The 21,701-nt window shown below is 40.9% G+C and overlaps 2 protein-coding genes across 4 annotated transcripts in view; one reads left to right on the forward strand and one right to left on the reverse strand.

Annotated features, from left to right (window-relative positions):
• LRRC63 (leucine rich repeat containing 63) overlaps positions 1-5,197 on the reverse strand; it is a 58,946-nt gene extending 53,749 nt beyond the window's left edge. Inside the window, exons 1-2 of the mRNA XM_004604661.3 lie at positions 5,140-5,197; positions 4,516-4,625 (exon numbers count right to left, since the gene is read on the reverse strand). Of these exons, the coding sequence (XP_004604718.3) occupies positions 4,516-4,625; positions 5,140-5,197 (168 nt within the window). The remainder of the gene's footprint in view (positions 1-4,515; positions 4,626-5,139) is intronic.
• Positions 1-21,701, forward strand: part of LCP1 (lymphocyte cytosolic protein 1) — a 102,455-nt gene that overhangs the window by 8,507 nt on the left and 72,247 nt on the right. The window lies entirely within an intron of this gene.

The raw sequence follows: 21,701 nt of genomic DNA on the forward strand, positions 1-21,701 counted from the left end.
GTAGAAGCATTTTCTCTCATTTCTGTAAGATGTCTTGAAAACTCTTTCAAGTTAACATAGTACTACTTCTTTGTTTCAGCCTCTTTTCTTTGCCAGTGGGCAGAAGTGGGACTGTGGGTATAACAAATCCGGTTTGTCACCATTTGCTTGGTTGAAATTATTTAGTTAGGAACCGGAAGGGCCGGTTTTGTTAATCTTATACAGTGACCTGTAAAAAGAGCTGGGATGGATTAGAACTGCTGTATTTTGTAGAAGTACAACTGAGGACTCAATATGGCCTGGCTTGAATTTTAATATGTGTATTTTACTCATTTGTATGTATTTTTAAGGAAAGAATCATTTTCACAGAGCATTGTTTTCTTGAAGAGGTAGAAGTATTATTAGAGCATGAAATGCTTTGAAAACTTTCTCAGTAGTGGATTTTAAGAGATAAAAATTTTCTCCTTGTGTTACTGGAGGACAAAGAACCTAAAGAAAGGAAGTACTATCACAAGTGGAAGTGAGAACATTACCTGTTTGACCACTAGATCTCCCTCAGGTGTCTGGAATCCAACCCTTTAGAACCAGCTACCCGCAAACTCACAGACACCTTTCTTCTTTCCTCTGCAAAGTAGAGGGGACAGACTTTGGGAGGGGTGAGGGTGAACAGGAAATTGGGATCTCCGGGGAGATCCCATCATCCTTATCAGAGACAAGATACAGACCCGATATCCTGAAACAGAGAAACACCCTGGGTTGTGGTTTTATACTCTGTTTTTTGAACAGGGGACATATTTCTCCAGTGTTTGACCATGAAATCCATACAATAATTTATCATTGCTGGTTGATTCAGAGACCTTCATCCTGAATCTCCAAAGGATGATCCCAGGGAGTTTATTGGAATTATTACCTGCAACTCATTTTAAAAGTTTCTAAAGCTGAACTGGGATGTAGGGGAAAGTACAGCTTTAGTTGTCTAACACTGTGAACCTCAATTTCCTCACCATTAAGCCTCTTTCTTTCTATATCCACAGCTTATGAGCTTACTATTAATTTCCACTTGTGAGCTATTGTTGCCCAATTGCTCTTAAATGTGGCTAAGGATTTTTAATAAATTTGGCTATATCTATGACATTTTCCATATATACTAATCACACTAGAATTATATCTATATTTATACATAGCATTTTATTTACAATAAAATCTAAAATTTATAAAATTTATAATTTGAATTCTATTTCTATATGCTGTACTTAAATATATTTTATAAATCACTGTATCACTGTCATCCAGTTGTTCATCGATTTGCTTGAGTGGGTGCCAATAACGTCTCCATTCATCCCTGCTAGTGTAGCCCCATGGCATACTGGGGGATCTTTCAGGATCATGGGAATGAGAACCATCATTATTACTGTTTTTGGCATATCGAGTTCACCACAGGTAGCTTGCCAGGTTTTGCTGATTTTGTAAATGCCATTGAATATATATTATGCATATGTTTGATAAAACATTTTAGCATACCTAAATAATACCTAATAAATAGCTAAAGCTATTATGCTATAATTATTATATATAATTTTGAGATGTTATATATCTTCATATATAAATGCGTAGATATAATAGTTATGGAATTTCAATGTTTTAACTGTGTATAAAACTACTTATGTAGAAAGATTATATTATTTAAATTATTTGTTGGCTAAATTTTCTCATGGCACAATTTATCTTGGATATCATATAAAATCTTTCTATAGATTCACCTTACTTTTTCCAATCTCAGAACCATTGATTTTACAGATTTACTACCTTGGTTTTTCAGTATATCAAGGTATTGTTAAAACGTGTTGACTAAGGGAACTGAGGATGTAGCTAGATCCAGTGTAAAGTGCATGCTTTGCTTGTATGAGGGCATAGGTTCAATTCCTGACACCACAGAGCAAAACACAGGCACACTAATTCACCATTTCTCTCCTCACTGTGGTGGTGACATATATATTTTAGTAGTTCTTAAATGAGGATGTTTATTGTAAAAAAATTATTAAAATAATTGAAAAAAGAGTAATATATTCCTCTCATACAGAGATAACTACTTTTAATATTTTGATACGTGTGATTTATACATGATACAGAATGTACACATATATGCATCTTGTTTGATTTTTTCTGTTTTGAGGGGTCCTCCCCTGAGGGGCTGGGGCCCTTCAGGGCTGGATATGTAGTTGGAGGCCATGGTGCTGGGAATAAATGATGGGGCCCCTATGTACCAGGATGTACCATTTGAGCTATCTCCCCAGCCCTATATGGACTTTTTTAAATTTAAAAATATTCTGTTCCATGGTTGATATTGTAACCTCATTGTTTATAAAAATAAGTCAATATTTTTCCAGGTAGTATTAGTATTGTAAAGCTTTTAAAAATTGGGGGGGGGGCTAATTATTATCGTTCTGGGACTCCACCAAGCAGTTCTTGGGGTATTGTGTGGTGCCAGGAATTGAACCAGGACCTCCACTTGCAAAACATATGCTCCAGCCATTTGGGTTCCAGCCCCCATTTTCAGGCTTTCTGATAAAATATTTTCTCCTTTCCAGAAATTCTGATTTAGGTTCCCACCAACCATGGGTATTTATTTTCCATCATTCTAATTGACCCTGAAAATTAATCAGTTTTTAAATCTGTCACTCAGTTTTTTAGAAATTTGTATTTAATTAGATGAGGTATAGGTAGTTATATGTTATCTATTTGGTCCCTCATGTTAAGCAGCTTGAGTACTATTTTCTAGCTGTTTAACTGGCCAAGTTTCTCAACCTTTGAGTCTTAGTATCCATATCTGTAAAGTTAGAACAATAATAGCATCTACTCCATATAGAGCTATGTAAATTTAGTGACTTTGTCTTCAAAATGCCTTAACACAGTGCCTGATGCATTGAAAAATGCTCAACAAATACCAACTATTATTTTTCTGAATTAAAATTCAAAACTTAGTAGTGAAAATAGAATGTTATACTTTTTATTAGATATCATTGAGAGGAAATATGTGCCATATAGAGACAATATCTATCATATAATAAATATATATATGTTTGATGTGAACATCAGAAAGCTATTTTATTCTTGAACGTGTATAATTTGTTGAGCCAGTTAGAAATCAGTGTCCAAACTTTGTCTTAGCTACCACTGCTGATGTGAACAGGACTCCACCCTGAACACAGAGAACTGCCACATGAAACATGCCACTGACATGAACAGAGAGGGGAAGCCACAATGCTGAAAAAAAAAAACCAAACCTTCATGGCAGGGATGTAAGCTGGAGTGCAGCCAGGGTAATTCACAGGGTTATTCAGTTTGCACATGGGCTCATGCACTGGGATTATGCCACCCATAAAGTAAATGGAATGGGCAGCAGGCAGAGCTGAAATGCAACACTGTGAAAAGTGGGGAGTCTCCAAGTTGAGCGTCTATAGAGAATCTGCATCCAGGCTGGTGAAGTGTCAAGAAAGATGGTCGTGAGGGTGGACAAGCTATTTATTGGACAAGGTAGGCTCTACTTTGAGTGGATGAGAGGGTTAGGGCATACCCAATGGTGCTCTGGACTTAATCCTGGCTCTGTGCATGGGGCCAGAGCAATAGTTCAAAAGGTAGGGTGCTTGCCTTGCACGTGGCTGACCCAGGTTCAATCCCCAGCACCCCATATGCCCCCCAGCCCCACTAGAAATGACTCCCGAGTCAGGACTAAGCCCTGAACACCACTGGGTGTGCCCCAGAAACAAAATCAAAATTCTTGAGTCACACCTGGCAGTGTTCAGAAGATTATATGCTGTGCCAGGGATTTGAATCTGGGTTGACCCCATGTAAGGCAAGCACCTTAACTTGTACTATTTTTCTGACTCCCTTATAGACCTAATTTTTACATATAAAAAGCAATGATTTATCAAGATCATTTGCTACCAAGATACTGTCTGCACCTAACAACATAATTTTTAAACATATGAAACAAAAATTTCCAAAAGCACAAGGAGGCATTGATAGACCCACTTTATAAAATAAATATTTTTTAAAAGCACTGACCTCACAGAAAGGAAGAGATACAGCCCATAAAAAATCAGTATGAATGTGAATAAATTGAAAAAAAACAATTAGCAAGCTTGATCTGATAGATGTATGTAGACAGCTGTCTCCCAGAAATTAAGTAAATTCCTTCTCTCTCAATGGTATATCAACTACCATATGTGAGACTCCAGGTTCAATTCCTAGAACTGACCAAAAAAAAAAAAGTTAATACTTATGCACAATAAGTATTAACCAAGATTTATATGTACTTTTCCATAAAGAACCTCTGAACAGTTTCCAAAAGATGATTTAGCAAATGCCCTGGTTTGTTTGGGCAGCTATGAAAAAACTTCATAGACTGGGTGCCGAAAGTAAACATTTCGCTCAGTCCTGGAGGCAAGGAAGTTCCAAGATCAAGGCACAGGGCAGGTTTGGTATCTGGGGCGGGCCTGAGGCCTGCTTCTGGTCTTATCCGTGCCATCTTCTTACTGTATCCTCATAGGTCATAAGGGCAAGGGATTTTTCTGGAGGCTGTTTGATAAGATCATTCATGCCATTCATAAAGGCGGGGATCTTCTTGATCACCCCAAAGATCTCACCTTCAAATATAACCCAGCTCATTTATGTTTCAACGTAAGACTTTGGGGAACACAAACTTGGTGCAGGTATACAGCTGCAGGTATCCTAGTTTGACTAGAGAAGTTGGGAAGGAAGATACAGTGTCATGTGAGGGAGAAACTGCACTGCCAGGATTTTGACAGGGAGCTGAGGCCCCCTGAGAAATTTAGAACTATCATCCTTAAAAGCTACACTAGAAGATTAATTCAGAATGGAGGCCAAGTCATTCCTTTCTTTTTCCAAAACCTAATAAGAAAAGAACCAACTCCAAATATTTTATCAGTTTATTCCACGGAAAAAACAAATGGTGTCACCAAAGGGTGCAGTAGTCACAGAAAGCAAACTAGAAAAATTTCAACTACTGCAGACACAGAAGATAGCCTGAAAAATAAACACAGATAGGGTCAAAGAGATGGCTCAAAAGATTGAGGACTGCCAAGAGTAGCGCCCAAGCACTACAGCATGTCCTTCTCACCCCAACTTGTCCCCAGCCACCTTCCACCTTGGCAAAGGAAGTGAACACAGATGCATCAGTGAGAGAGATCAGCGCCATACTCCCAGGACAAATGCTGATTGGATTTCAAAATTCCCCATTGTGCATGTACTTTGATTTTGTTGTAGTAGTTATTTTGAATTTAATTTTTGAGCTAGTTTTGAATTTACGGTTAGGATCTTACTGCATTAGCAGTTTACCTCAAGTTTTATGTTTGTTTAGGTAATGGAAATGTAGTTGACCCTTGAATATGCAAGGGTTTGGGCACCTCCCCTCCACACCTCTTCCCTACATGTAGTTGAATATCCTTGCATCACCTGTTGCTTCCTTTTCTATAGTTACCCCTTTGATTCTGACGGGGGTTGATTTTAAGAGCCCCCAGGGGGTAGAGAAAGTCTTCTGTATCAGTCTTCTACATCTTCAGATTCAACCCTCTCACACCTGTGGATTTGGGAAACTGAACCTCCATTCTCCTTCTCCCCCCCACATCCCCAAAAAGCTCAAGTTTAAGTGAAACCCTGCAGGTCAAACTCATGTTGCTCCAATGACAACTCTGGAAATCTGAACAAATTATATTCTATATACGTCTATATAATTATCTATGTTAGAGAAGTTCTAGTATAGTTAATTTTGTTCATTTTCCTGTTATGTAAATGAAACACAAAAAGGTTGCTATTAGTATTAACTACGATAAAATTCTTGAACCCTAGTATTAGCAGGTTCAGAGCACTGCTATGTGTTATGCTAAGCATTCTCCATGGCTCTCCTCACGTGTGTGTGCCTTCTGACTATGCACGCATATGCACGCAAATTACTTAGTAAATAAACCGAATTAGAGGGCTTAAGAAATTTACCCAAAGTCACAAAGTAATAAGCTCAGGAGCCAGGGTTGGAACCCAAGCCTTTGTAGCTCTGGTGCTTGTACACTTTGGGGAGGTGAGGATGTGGGAATAGGGTTTGAGTCATACCAAGCAGTGCTCAGGGATCATTCTAGGTTCTGTGCTTGGGAGTCACTCCCGGCAGTGCTCAGGAGACAAATGTAGGGATGGACCCAGGTTGGCCACCTGCAACTCAAGAAACTAAACCTCTATACTATTTCTCCCCCCTCTCCCCTAGAGTATGTACTCTTAAGAATGGTAGGATAAAACTAAGTGGAGTACTTATATTTTAAATCTGTAATCGCCTCATTATTAATTACCAGAGAAAATTATTATCTTTAAAGTGGAGGACCCTGGGAGCCATTCCATGCTCTGTGATATGATACTCCCAACAGGGTACATTGATTAGATGTTATCTTGCCAGAAATATATACCCAATTTCAATTGCCAGGAGGCAGACAAGCCCAAAGTAAGGAACAATCCCTTAACGAGCCTTCTCAAAAGCGTCAAATGATGAGAGGCAGATTGAAGAACTAGCCCAGAGTAAAGGAGACATTGCAAGTCAATGGAACATGGGATCGTAGGATTGTGAATTGGTTCCCTATCCAGGAAAAGTTCAATTATAACAGTTCACTAAATTTGATAATGGTCAAAGTTATGGCAATAGAGGTGAATAGTTGTAGTTTCCTGATGATGACAACTGTACTATCACGAATCACGAATCATGAAATCCTGTTAATCATCGATTTCTCGAACGGGCTCAGTAACCTCTCATTCGTCCTTTCCCTGAGATCTTAGAAGTCTCTCTCGGCTCAACCCTCCCAAGGATGTTGCACTGGGGGCTCTTTCAGGGTCTGGGGAATGAGATCCAGCTTGTTACTGGATTTAGCATATGAATACACCATGGGAAGCTTGCAAGGCTGTCCCATGTGGGCAGGAAACTCTCAGAAGCTTGCCAGTTTCTCCCAGAGGGAGAAGTAGGCTACAAGATATCTTCTGGGAGCTTTCTTTTAAGTCTCTGGATGTTGACCATTGATGGGATTACACACACCTGGGTTCCTCTGCTGTATCTTCATGTGTGAGGCTTGTCTGAATATGAGGAGAGGGGCCTTGAGCATGGCTGTGGCTAGGTTCCGGTGGTCTTCGGCTGCTGGGAGCTCTGCTCGGGGCAGGGAGGGAAGCTGAAGCCCATCCCCTCGGAGGGGCCCCGGGGAAGACAGCAGGCGTGCGGGCAAGAGACTCTCTGCCAACTGTACAATAATAAAATACTATGTCAACATTCAGGGAAGCTGGGGAAGAGCATATGGGAACACTTTGAATTATTTTTATACTGATTTTTGTAGCTCTGAAATTATTTCAAAATGTGAAACTAATTAAAAGAAAAATATCTTAAATTAACATATATCCAATAATGTTGCTCAGTCATTATATTCTGTGAAGTCCAAAGTGATATATAATGGGTAGGGCACTTGCCTTGCATGTGGCTGAGCTGGGTTCTTTTTCCAACATTCCATATAGTCCCCCCAGCTCTGCCAAGAGTGATCCCTGAGCACAGAATCAGGAGTTAGCCCTGAACATCACCAGGTGTAACCCAAAAATAAAAGCAAAAAATATACTCAAGCTTTTAAAGCAGTGTTTCTCAACTTTTATCTAATTATGGCACCCTCTGACCTTGTTTACTTCTTTTTTTTTTTTTTTTGCCTTTTTTTAGGTCACACCCGGCGATGCATAGGGGTTACTCCTGGCTCTGCACTCAGGAATTACCCCTGGCGGTGCTCAGGGGACCATATGGGATGCTGGGAATCGAACCCGGGTTGGCCGCGTGCAAGGCAAACGCCCTACCCGCTGCGCTATTGCTCCAGCCCCCACCTTGTTTACTTCTTGTGCCTCCCCCTACATCCTACCTGTTGGCAGCCCCCTAGTGTTGTTCCCAAACCTCCACCTATATGATTTTCCCCTGTGAGTTCCTTAAAACATCCTGGAGACTCCAAAGGGGCCATACCCCTGCACCCCCTTGAGAAATGCTGCTGTAAAGCTTTCACTCTGCCAAACTCCTAGACAACAGTTTTGTACAATCTCCTTTCTGTATAGCCCTTCTATAGCTCCCTCCTAACATTCATTGTGAAAATAGAAACAATCAGCGGTGTTGCCAGATATCCACCTATGGCCTTTTGCGCTGCTTTCCTCCCTGCTAGCACCGGCCCACCTCTCTAGCTGTGTATTCACCAGGGATTAGTCTGTCTTATCTATCATATTCAAGAAAATTGCTTTAGAAAATATTCTCTCTTGAATTATCACTTTTTTTCTTTCTCTCTGGTGGATAATTCTCAGAATCAGACATATATTGCTATTTCTCCTGTCTTTGAAAAAAAAAAAAGTAAAAAAAAAATTCTTGCGTTCACTTCCCTCTAGAACCAGCTTCTGCAACACCACTTTGCTTCCCTTTATGGTATATCTTTTGAAATTTTTTTCTGGTTGCTCACTTCAGTTTCTACCCTCCAGTTCTTTCGGAAATTTTTCGAATGGAAATTTTCCCACTCCTTTATCAAATTGCTCTCACAGAATTACTAGTGGGCCACATGTATATTTATCTGGTGGTCAGGTCCTGTCTGAATCTTGAATGACCATCAATGACTTTTCAGAGGTTTATGTGGTCTCCTTTCCTTGGCACATATCTTCATTAATCCTGCAGAAGATCACAATTGCTTGGTTTATGCCCCATATAGTTACTTGATATACTTTGTTGCTCCCTCTTCACATTCAGTAAATATTTGTTGAGTAGATTCATGAGTTTATGAATCCACACTGGAACCTACATAGACTCTATGAAACCAACAAGATGATATTTTACAATAGCTATTAGCACCAATTCATCTTGACATGTTAATTATTCAAAATCCTAGTCTTCTATTGAATTAGCATTTGACATCTAATATTTATCATGCCAAAGAGTTTTTCCTAATTTCTTGCTGCTCCTTTTCTTTCCACAGTGGTGACTGCAAAGATCACACCTATTTATTTTTTTGTGTTACAAAGCTTTCAGTACCATTCTTACTGCTGAAACTTTCAGTTGTTATATAAGTAATACTCATTATTTTACCACAACCCTTACGATTTTAAAGTATCTCTTCTATTTCTATTTTAACTGCATGTCTCTTCAACATTCATGAGATCTATGCATTTAATGCTTGTGCTTAGGTTAATTATGTTTGTGAGCCTGAAACAACTATGTTTCTCTACGAACCCAGAAAACTTGACATAGAAGGGAACTTGTAAGTTAATCACCTCTGGATGGATCAGTTATAGATTAGACACCATGACATTAATTTTTTTTTAATTGTGGCTGGAGTAATAGTACAAGGGTTAAAGCTCTTGCCTTGATTGCAGCCGATCTCAGTTTGATCCTCAGCACTGCATATAGTCCCCAAAGCACCACCAGGAGTGATCTCTGAGTGAACCAGGAATGAGTCCTGAACACTGCCCTTCCCCCCCAAAATTACAACCATATTTTAAAATTCAGATAAATTTGCTTTCCTTCTGCTACTGTTTTTAAATAAGAAGTATTTTGCAGTGTGTGGAATTCCTATCATTTACACCTGTCCCATTAGGCTCAAGTTACCTGCCTTTGGGAAATGGTCTGCAGATGAATACAACCCTCTAATGCCATCCAGTCAGGTACCATCAAGAGCTGGCACCATGACTCTGCCGTATTGCTTTCTGTCTCTGAAAATTTGAAAAATGAAAGTTCATCAATGCAGAAGCATTAGTAAATCAACTACTAAAAGCAATTTTGGAGAAGCTATACTTTGTTTATTCTGGTGTTTGCCTCTCTTTTTATTTTCTTTACTTATTTATTTATGTTTATAATTTATTTTATAAAGTAGTTCACAATATTTCATTATATTTAATATTCAAACACCAATCCCACTACCATTACACATTCCCACCACTATACTTCAGGTGTTTCCATCCCGAAGCCCAATCCCTGCCCTAAAGCAGAAACAAAATAATATATTTTGTATTGTTTGTTATGAAAAACCACTGAAAAATGCTACAAAACTGTATTCTTAGAGGAAAGAGAGTGAAGATTGTTGTATTTCACCCATGGGCCATTAAGCTCTTCTATAAGAGCTCACTAACATGTTGTTAGAGGTTTGTGCTTTTATATATATATATATATATATATACATATATATATAGAGAGAGAGGGATCACTGTATCACTCTCATGCTGTTGTTCATTCATTTGCTCAAGTGGGTGCCAGTAACGTCTTCATTTATCCCTGCCACGTGCTAGTGTAGTCCAATGGCATCTGCTCGCTCCAAGAACATGAAGAGTATGTTGTTGCTACTGTTTTTGGTGTATCAAATACATCATGGATAGCTTGCCAGGCTCTGCTGTGTGGGGTAAAAAAAGGGGGGAAAAAAAGAGGTTACGTGGCCACAAATGTGGCTGTGCTCCAGGAAAAATCACATCGCTCTCTTCTGGGAGCTTTGTTTTATAGTCTCTGGATCTTGGCTGTTGATGAGTTTACATGGTGATGGGGGACGTTTGTGGGTATGACTGCCAAGTTACTGGAAAACTGGGGATCTGGGTGGAGGAGGCTCAGTCCTGATCCAAGCAGGCTTTAAATATAATGCAGGCCTGGGTCCCACACACTTGGGTTCCTCTGCCGGTTCCTTCATGCATGAGGTTCTTCAGAGGGTGTGAAGAATGTCCTTGAGCATGGCTGTGGCTGGGTTCCAGAGGTTTTAAGCTGCTGGGGCTGTGCTTGGGGCAGGAAGGGATATATACATATATATATATATCTGTAAAAATAAAAAAAATTCCCTCTAAGATTGGTTGCCTCCTACTCTGAATTCGATCATATGTGGTGTGGTACTCTCGCAGTATGGGTAGGGTGTGTGGTATGAAGTATCCTAAGGCTGCAAATGCCCCCTTGTGGTCCAGGAATAGTTTCACTTTGGGGGAAGGCTCAGCCTGAGCATGTGGAAAGTGACCATGAGCCATGGCAGCAGCTGAGTTCTGGAGGTTTTCGGCTGCGCTGCCGGGGCTGGTTCCCTTAGGGTGGGGAGGGCTCTCATCTGCCCCCCTCCAGGGCACCCTGAGTGAAACAACTGGTGTGGGGTCCGCAGCATATTTATGGTGAGCCTCATGTTATGCTACCTGCCAGGAGAGAAAGACATGCGATCTGGATGGTGGCCCATAACGAGATTATCTGGCGCCAGCCAGAGGTGGCTTATGGGCGTGACTGCTGAGTAGCCAGAGACTGGGGGATATGGAGAGAGGATCTCCATTCCCAGTCCCATTGAACCCAGAGTTCTCAGTCATAAAGTCTCACATACTTGGGTTTTCCGGGGGTTCCCTCATGGGTGAGACTCGGCCCCCTTTTTTTAATTGAAAACATATTTATCTTTCCTTTGCTCTTTATTCTCTTTATTTAAACAGGAAAGAGCAATGAAAATGGAAATGAGATTGAAAAGGATTCTTCTCCCTCCCTTGTTTTCTGGGAGGCCTCAGGCTGGATCACTCAAGCTGCACAGAGTGGACACAATCCTTTGCGTAACAGGAACTACTCTGGTTTAAAATGTGTGACAAGGGGCTGTAGCAATAGCATAGTGGGTAGAGCTTGCATGCGGCCAACCTGGGTTTGATTCCCAGCATCCCATTTGGTCCCCCGAGCACCACCAGGAGTAATTCCTGAGCACAGAGCCAGGAGTAACCCCTGCGCATTGCCCGGTGTGACCCAAAAACAAACCAAAAAAAAGTGTGACCACTTGAGTATATTTTGCCACATTTTCTGGCTACTATATAATTTATGTAAAAGACTTTCATCTCCTGGTTAGTAAGCACTTAGCCCTGGCTATAAATATATAGTCAAAGGACAATAGAATTATCTGGACGATTGAATGTCACTGAGATTCAATACTGATTACTTTGGAGTGGAAACAAAGCAGGATGTAAATTGTCATGAACTACATTTAGAACCCCACTGAAATAGAGAATGTGTCCCTCATCAGTAGGAGTGCCTAGCAGAGAGTGGAATGAATGAGAATAGTGAACAGATTTGACCTTTGTGATCTTTCAGGTCACAACACTTAGGAACGAGTGTTCTGATTTGCTGGTCTTTCCTGAGTATTTCTCACAGAAGCAGATCTTACACAGTGGGGGTAGGTATGGAAATATATTTGTTTTGTTTGAGGGCCACACCTGACCATGCTCTTGAATTTCTCCTAGCTCTGTTCTCAAGGGACCATACAGTAATAAGGAAAAAAAACAAAACTCAGGCTCCAGCATGCAAAGTCTCTGTTCCAGCCTTCTGAGCTCTCTCACTGCCCCCAGAACTACATTGTTAATGTTCCTCTTTGGTACAGGGGTTACATTTTTAGCCATGGTTTCCTTTTCCTGAGCATGATTCTTCCCAAAATAGAATTAAAATGCACATGCTTTATTCTTTGTTGATACTTAACCTCAACTAAGTGGAGGAAAACATAAATAAAATATAGTCTTTTATTATAACACCAAAATCGAACATATAGTTTCTAACGATATTCCATTTCACTTAATTTGTCTGTGGGCACACCAGACGGTGCTCAGGGTGTTCAGGGCACTCTGTAATGCCTGGGATTCATCCTGGGGCTTCTGCAGTAGACCATGTACTCAACTCTTTTGAACCATCTTCCCTGTCAATATTACCTATTTACCTCGTGTGTGTGTGAGTGTGTGTGTGTGTGTGTGTGTGTGTGTGTGTGTGTGTGTGGTACTAGGAATCAACTCAGGACTTTACACTTATATAGCAAGTGCTCTACTTCTGAATTCTATCTCTAACATAAATATATCCTATTTATTTATCCTACCAACTCTTGGTAGAATTTGGGGTCATGTGAGGCCAGTTCTGATAAATCTTTGTGAGCTCCTGCCTTTCCTGGACACTCAGGTCCCACCATTCTGGATGAAGTAGTATCATGTTGCATCAGAGTTCACAGGATCCGAATGGCATGGGAACTGCTCTCTGCCACCCAGGTTTTCAGGGAGCTACACTGTTTGGGCTCTGCAGAAAATAACAGTCCCCAACTCTGCTAGGCTGTATGTTTCTCATGGCAGAAAAGATTCCACGTGAAGGCAGATGGAGAAGCAGAATCCTTTTATAAAGGGAAACATGAAACACTTTCAAGAAAGAATTGGGGCTTCTCTAGAGAAAAGAGAGAACCCAGAGAATAAGAGAAAACACACTCACAAGGAGGATTACACAGTCAGGGGCAATTCTGGAATGGAGCAATTAAAGTACTATTAAAAAGAGTTCACAAGCCCGTAGCAGGTGTGGGTGCATCTCCCCACCCAGTGGCTCTGGTTACTTGATTATCAGGGATTTTCCAAGCTGTCATAGCTCAGGACTTTCCATGCAGATAAGCATCTAAGTTCCTCAGACCTCCTCAAGGAAAAGAATGTTGAATTCTGTTTGGTGTTCTCTTCATTTTCTGAATTTTATCTAAGCTTTTGCTCCTGCTCTAGAGTTGTCTCCTGAGGGGCTCTAGCCTTTGGTTTACAAGCTGGCTGCTGGATAATTCATTTTCAGATCATATCAGACCACTCCAAAGGTCTCTTCATTTTACAACTTCCTTTACAATTCACTGCCAAGGGCCCCCTATTACCTCATTACTGAAAAAGTGATCCACTGGGTCTTCTTGCTCCCCCTCTTAATGTGAGAGATTGATCCTTGAAAGCCTGCACATTTACTTTTGGGTGCGGGGAGATGTGGCTAGTTGGGCCATACCTAGTGGCTCCCAGGGCATACTCTTATCTCTGTGCTCAGGGATCACTCCTGTTAGTGTTCAGGAAACCATATGTATATAGGACCAGAGTGAGAGTACAGTAGTTAGGGTGTTTGCTTGCACGCTGCCAACCTGGGTTTGATTCCCAGCATCCCATATGTTCCCCCAGCACCACCACCAGGAGTGATTCCTGAGTGCAGAACCAGGAGTAACCCCTGAGTATTGCTGGGTGTGACCCAAAAAGCAATAATTTTTTTTTTTAAAAAAAGAAAACCACATGTGATACTTGGGATTGAATTGGGGTCAGCCACCAGCTAGGCAAACATCTTAAACTTTGTACTCTGGCCCCTTATTTGATTTTTAAGAACTTTGTGCGCAAGTGTACACTCAGTCTATTATCTCCATCTATGTTTATGCCCTGCCCCAGCTCCACAGTTCCAGTTAGAGTTGCATAGTTCAGGGGCCAGTTCTCCAAAGATTGTCAATGTCGTCCAATCTCTTGGTGGCCCCAGAGATTCTGTCCTTCTCTTCCTTAAATGTCACATTTCTATCCAGATACTGACTTTGGTCATGCTTGACTCATTCTTCTCTTTTATCCTGTGTCAACAGTCAACCTCTGACACATCTCTAGTTTCAATCTTGCTTCCATTGCCTATTGCTCCTATCTGCCGAGGCCTGAAAATTATTGCCTCAGAGCTTGTAGAATGCCATGTTTCCTAACCATTATTCTTATTTTCAGATACTTCCCACTCCATCCCATTTCTCTATCACTAGATGAATCTATTGATTTCATTGCTATACTCTCTATTGCCTAAGTTCACTGTGACCTTTTTAACCTGTGTTAGTTTTGTGTCTTCCATGGCACTTGATTATACAATTATATCTATACTTTATAGATGAGTGGTTGAAATAAGGAAATGGTATCATGACTTCACTCAAGTTTTACACTGACTCTCCTTTGGCCTGGTATGCAAAGAGTTAGCAACTGATTCAGATCTCTATTTAAAGAATGGAGAACTTATGTGGAAATATTTTCATATTACAGCTGCAGATAAATACTAAAAACAAACATTTTTTTTCTGAACTTTAGTTTCCTTACTTAAAAATGGAGAAAATGTAACCTAAATCAGGAGTTTTCTAGAAGTATTAATTGTGGATTTCCAATTCAATATTTGGTTATTTTCTATAAATAACAATTTAGCAACTTAGATTCAAGTATAATTTGATATTAACACTAGAACTTCCACATGTTAATGTTATTTGTATCACTAATTCTTCAGTGCTGTCCTGTGAGGGATGGGAAGATAGCCCAAGAGGGCAGAAGAAATTATTTGGATCCAGGAAGTCAGGTTCAATCCTGTATCACATGGGTCCCCAAGTACAGCCAGGAGCGACCCCTGAGCACAGAGCCAGGAGTAACCCCTGAGCACTGCTAAGTGTGGCCTTCAACTTTTTTTCTAAATGCAAAGTCATCCAGTGAGACAGTGGCCTTTTCTTCAGTTTACATGTAAGTATAGCTAAGGACAGGGAACGTGCCTCACACAAAATCTATTAGCATGTATTGGAATCAAGATTTGTCTTTAAGATTTCTCATTCCAGATCTTCCATTTTTCTATGGACCGTGTTCTTCAAATAGTTCTTCTTACTTTTTTATGTTACACTTTTGAAAGGTTTTAATGGGTTTCCATTGTATTACATTTCCCTCTACATTATTTTTTATTTGCACAATCTCTGTACTAGCATTTGTGTTCTTGGTGTTTGAGAGTGTCTCATTCAGGATTTCAGCAACAGCTACCCATTTTTTCATGAAAGCTTAGAAAACATTGTATCTACATCGTGGAGAGTTGAAAGTCTACATTCATGTCATCCACATCTTTTTTAATGACTTTACTAGTATAACTGGGTTATGGTGGTGAATACCTAGGGAGTTATTATAACGTTATGTATTTTCTTTTGAAATGGTCAGTCTGGATTGCATGATGAATCCAATTCTTTAATTGAAATAGGAATATTTTAATAGGAATATAACATAGGAGATAACATTCTCATGTGCTTGACATTTTGTAAAAGTGAAATTTGTAGCTCAGAACAGCCTTCTTCCTTTATGTTTGTTTGTTCTATCTGATAAAAAAAAAAGCTCTAGTTAATGTTCATTGATATAAAATTAGCATTAAACAGATTTTAAATCAGTATAATTCAGTGTTTGTATAAGTATGATGTCGGTGGGCCCCACTGGATCCCCATCACCCAATTTTTTGGGCAGCCACCTACTCAGATTGGAAAGAATTTGCTTTTTGCAGGAAAGGAGAGGCCATATATATATATATACATATATATATATGTATATATATGTGTGTGTGTGTGTATGTGTATATATATCCACTATATATATATGTGTGTGTGTGTGTGTGTATTCTCTTTTTTTATTTTTGGGTCACACCCAGCGATGCACAGGGATTACTCATTGCTCAAGCACTCAGGAATTAACTCCTGGTGGTGCTCAGGGGACCATATGGGATGCTGGGAATTGAACCCAAGTCAGCCGTGTGTAAGGCAAATGTCCTACCCGTGTGCTATTGCTCCAGCCCCTATATGTGTATTCTTAAGGATGCCTTAATCTGGAGTTTTCTGACAGAGGTGGGGGTTGGGGGTTGGCCAGGTGTCAAAGGAACAGCTTTGATGAATATTTTTGATGAATCTTTTTCAGGTTCTTAATTGGTCTCTCATCTCTGTAGGGATCCAGCCTCCTCAGGGTCTGTCATGGACTGGCACTGGCACCAGTTCTCCATGTGGTCCAGCTATTACTTCCCAGGAGATTTACTACCATTACCTTTCAAGGGGCTTTCCCTCTCTGCCTGCCTGCCTGCATCAAGTACTCCACAGATCAATGCTCTGGTTAGCATGCTTACAGGGAGAACTCTCAAATCAAATTTTTTACTTAATCATATTTTTATTGGTTTTGGGGCCCACACATGGAGGTACTTAGGAGATATTCCTAATTTGGTGCTTAGGGTCACTTTTGGTGGTGCTCAGCGGACTATGCATTACCAGTGATTGAAACCAGGGCTCTCATATATAAGGTATGAACTCCAGCCCTTTGAGCCATCTCCCTGATTCAACTTTTATGTGCCATATTATTTATAAAATCAATTTGACTTCTTAACAAATAAATATTCATTGAATTTGTATTATGAGAAATAAATTGAACCGGGTGTTAAGACAACTCAATTCCTGTAGTCCGGAAACTGACATTCCACTTGAGATACACATAGCATCCCCAAACTCATCACGTATGCAGGTCCCTCTTTCTGAAATGCCCTTCTGCACTCTTCCCCCATCTTTTCCTCACCAGCTCCTTCAAACCTTTAGAGACTCACCTATATGTCTGCTAGGAAGCCTTCCAGCCCACCACCCCATTCCCTGTCTTTGATGACCACTGTGCCTCTATCAGTACTTGTCACAGTAACCTCAGCAAGTCCAATAACCTCCCAGATGGAGAAATCCTTGAGTGTTCATGAAGATTTTTATTTATTTTCTGTCACATAGTATACTCCCAATAAGAGCTTGGTAAATGAATAAAGATCTTACAAATAGATAGATATTACAGTCATAGAGATCAACTGACAGAGGTGACAGACAGCAAATGGCAAGAGTGACTTATGAAGAAGCACTATGCACTTTGGGTTTGAGAAGGAAAAAGGAAGACAGGTGGTAAAGGAACTTTTTGTTGCTGTTGCTAGGGCCAGCTGCAGGCACTTTCAGCCTAAGCTCGGCAGACTGAACCCCGTGTTCCGAAGGGCGTCACACTAGGCTTAGTGCTCTGCAGTCATCGTCTAGGAATCCTTAATTGTTTTTGAACCAAAGGCCCACATTTCCATTTTGTACTGGAGCTCATAGATGATGGGAAGTCTTGTTCTTGGTTCTGGGAGAATGATTCAGATTTACAGAGCAGGAAGAGAGGAATCTGATAGGCATCATGCCATGGGTACTGGGTGCATCTGAAGTGCCCACAGAGCAGCTGGAGAGCACTGGGGCTGATGTCATTAGGACGAGGCTTGAAAGATGGATGCAGGCAGAATGAACATTAGCCAGGAAGTGATAAGTAACCTCAGACAAGTAATTAATAAGACCATGGTAGATGGAAGGTATAGCTTAATGAAGAGTGATGTGGTGGTGATGTGCAGGATGGATGAAAGAGCAGAGAGGCAGGAAATCAGGAGTCAGGCAGCAAGTCTAGGGCTGGAGAGTACAGAGGTTGAGGGATTTGCCTTGTGCACAGCCAACTCTGGTTTGATCCCTTGCACTGATTATGACCCTCTAAGCACCACGGAGAGTAATCACTGAGTACAGAGCCAGGAGTAAGCTCTGAGTATGACTGAGTATGGGGCCACTCCTTACCCGGAAGCAGGCCCAAAGGCCAGGAGGATGGTGATTGGGTCTATCCAAGAAAGATCAGGTAAAGCAAAGCACAGAATTGGGAAAGACGAGGAAGAGAAAATGGGATGCAACTTTGAACTTGTGTGGAAATGAAGAAAAGAGGAGGAGTCAAGGAATGGTCCATCCTCAACTAAGGAAACAAGGAAAGCTGTCAGAGGGCAATTTTACATGTTTGAGATAATTGTAGAATGGCAAAATAGAATTGCTGCTTTACATTTAATATTAACAGATTGTCTCTATAGCACTGTTGTCCCATTGTTTATCATTATACTCTCAGTAGCTTGCCGGGCTCTCCAAGAGGGACAGAGGAATAAAACCCGGGTCGGCTGAATGCAAGGCAAATGCCTTACCCGCTGTGCTATGGCTCCAGTCTCAGAGGACAGAATTTGAAGAGCGCAAGAATGGATAACAGCTTCAAGTGTTGCCTAAAGCAAGGATATTGGAGATAGTAAAGTTCTGTAGGTACATCTGAGAGCAGCCGGGGGAGAATTAAGGAAATTAAGATGTCTTTGCTAAATCTACAGTCCTCTCCAAAGCTGTGCGGCTGGCTTTCCCATCTTTCAAACGCTGTGCTACAACTGTCCAATTCCCTGGCTGTAAGTGGGAAATCACCTTTGATCCTACTCCCCCTAGTTGGTCCTTCTTTTGTCCTTTCTGTCAACCAGTCATCTCCAGTATTTACCTCGCTCCCTCCCTTGTCTCCCCACCACACAATGTCTTGTGCTGTGGTCAAGACTTCTTGTTACTATTTTTGGCATATTGAATAGGCCACGGGTAGCTTGCCAGGCTCTGCCGTGCGGGCGAGATACTCTCAGTAGCTTGTCAGGCTCTCCGAGACAGACAGAGGAATCGAACCCAGGTCAGCCGCATGCAGGGCAAATGCCCTATCTGGATAGCTGTGCTATGGCTCCAGTCTCAGAGGACAGAATTTGAAGAGCACAAGAATGAATAACAGCCTTGGAAATGGTTTGATCTTATTCCTCCCCATCCCTACACCAATCCTTGCTGTCTTATTCATTTCATCCTTAAATTTATCTGATTTTATGACTTTATATTTCAGACCATTATGAATTATAAATCTGGTCCAAGAAAATACTGTAATACAAAGGTTCATTCAATGCCTGTGAAATGATCTTATTTATAAATATAGGTTATTAGTGGGCTGGAGAGGTAGATCAATGGGCTGAGTGCCTGCTTTGCAGGCAACAGACCTAGGTTGGAACCCCGAGAGCACTATGCCAGGAGTAGCTTCTGAGCACCTTTGGGTGTGGTGCAAAAACCAAAAAGGAAATAGAAATAGGATATTTACAAATGATCATGTTAAGATGAGATCAGACTGTCTCCTCACAAAAAGGGGAAATTTGGACACAGCAGAGTCTGAGTGATGTATCTCTACCAGCTAAGAACACCACAGATTGCCATCAGAAGCTGAGAGAGGCAGAAAGCAGCCTCCTGCACAACCCTCAGGCAGAAGCAACCCTGCTGACATCTTGATTTCAGTCTTAACACGTCAGAACTTTGAGATGATTCATTTCTCTTCCTGGAAGCTGCCTGGTTTGTGGTACTTTGTCCTAGCAGTCTTGAGGAGCAAACACAGACCCTCATGCCTTGCAGACTCAAACCCAGACTTCTCAACACAGTGACAAGGCCACTGTGGTCTGATCTCTCTCTGAATTGTTTTTCCTTTTCCTTTCTCCCTCTCCACCTTCAGCCATTTCTTCTTCTTCTTCTTCTTCTTTGTCTCCTTTTTGTCCTCTTCCTCTTATTTTCCTTATTTAGTGAAGCAAAGAAGTTTTATTAAAAGGAAAGAGATAAATGATAACACACTTAGGAAAGAATGAAGACTTCTCCAGAAAGAGGAGAAAAATCCCATGAAGTGGAAGTAAAAACAAAAAAAGAATTGAACTCCCCAGGTTGGGATGTAGTAATTCCAGTGTAAAACATGCACACTCATTTTTTTTTTCCAGGATCAGGCATCAAACTTGGGAACTTGCAGTCAGCCTTTTCTTTCTCTGTACCTTTCCTCTCCCTTCTACTCACAGTACAAGTTTCGGCAATACTCAGCCTTTAGCACAGTTTCAGACATGACTTGCTTTCTCTTCCCTGTGAGATTTTGTCTTGTGACGAGAGAATGTTTTTTATTCCTTTTCAACTCCTCCTTCAGATCTTCATCCTTTTCATTATATCATTCAGCAATATCTTAAAAGTTCCAGGTATAATGTTCCAGGTATAATGTTCAAAAGTTAACAAAACAAAGGCTAGATAGAATGTAGTAGGTTTAAGACAGGTGCCTTTCACACAGCCAACCCTGGTTTGATCCCTAGAACCCCACATAAGATGTGGCATTATGCATTATAGTGGTTGCCTGACTCTGTCAGTGCACTGAAAATGTATCTGGAAAGGGATAAGGTACTTGTCTTGCATGTGGTCAACCTGATTTCTCATAAAGTCCCCCAAATACTGCCAAAAGTAGCTCTTAAGCACTGCCAGGTGTAACCCAAGCCCCACTCTCTCCCAAATACACTGAATAAAGCCACCTAGAGATATTATTTAAGAAATAAATTTTATAATATGTAATTCAGGTCTCAATAATCTTTATTTAAAGATTGGAAAAGGCTGGAGAGATAATGCAACAGGTAAGGTGCTTGCCCTGAATGTGACCAACCTGGGTTCAAGCCCTGACACACTTATGGTCAGCACCCTAAACAGCACCAGGAGTAATGCTTGAACACAGAGCAAGGAGTAAGCCCTGACTACAGTTAAATGTGAATTCCTCTCCCACCCCCTTGCACACACACACATACACAAAATAAAGACAATTTTTTTAAACTTGAAGAAAATAATAATAGCACTTGATTCATATGTTATTGTGACCAATAAAGGAATTGGTCACAATATGTGACAGGTCTATTTCAGAGCTTGCTGTAAATATCAAAGACTATTCAAGACTCCATCATGCTTACTATGTGTCAGGCACTGGTCCATGTTCTCTAATATTCACTCACTTAAATACTTACGCCAACCCTATAAAATAGACACTGTTCACATCTGGTACCGTTGAGGAGACCAGCCTGGAAAATAAAACTGTCTTTGCCAAGTCACACTGCTTGTGCAGCAGACAAGCTGGGGGTTGACTGCAGAAAACCAGCTGCTACCTTTGCCCCAATCACTGCCCTGCTCTCTCTGCATGCTTCCCACACCTGCTGTCTGGATGGATGACCTGCATCCCACAGGTGCTCTACTTTCCTCTGCCATAGTTCTGAGTGCCCCGCCTTTTCAGCCTGTGTCCTTGACAACAGTGAACATTCTTCACCGGGCCTGGGCTCACCTTCATAGCTTTCCCTCCTTAACCATGAAGGGTCATTCAGGTTATCAATAGAATAACCTGAATGAATTGGTTATTTTTTCCCCTTTATACAAATCCCACAGGATTTATTTGTTCTTCTTTGCAAAGAAGAAGTTGGTGGAATGTAAGAG

The sequence above is a fragment of the Sorex araneus genome, chromosome 1, assembly GCF_027595985.1.
Source record: "Sorex araneus isolate mSorAra2 chromosome 1, mSorAra2.pri, whole genome shotgun sequence".
NCBI classification, from domain to species: Eukaryota; Metazoa; Chordata; class Mammalia; order Eulipotyphla; family Soricidae; genus Sorex; species Sorex araneus.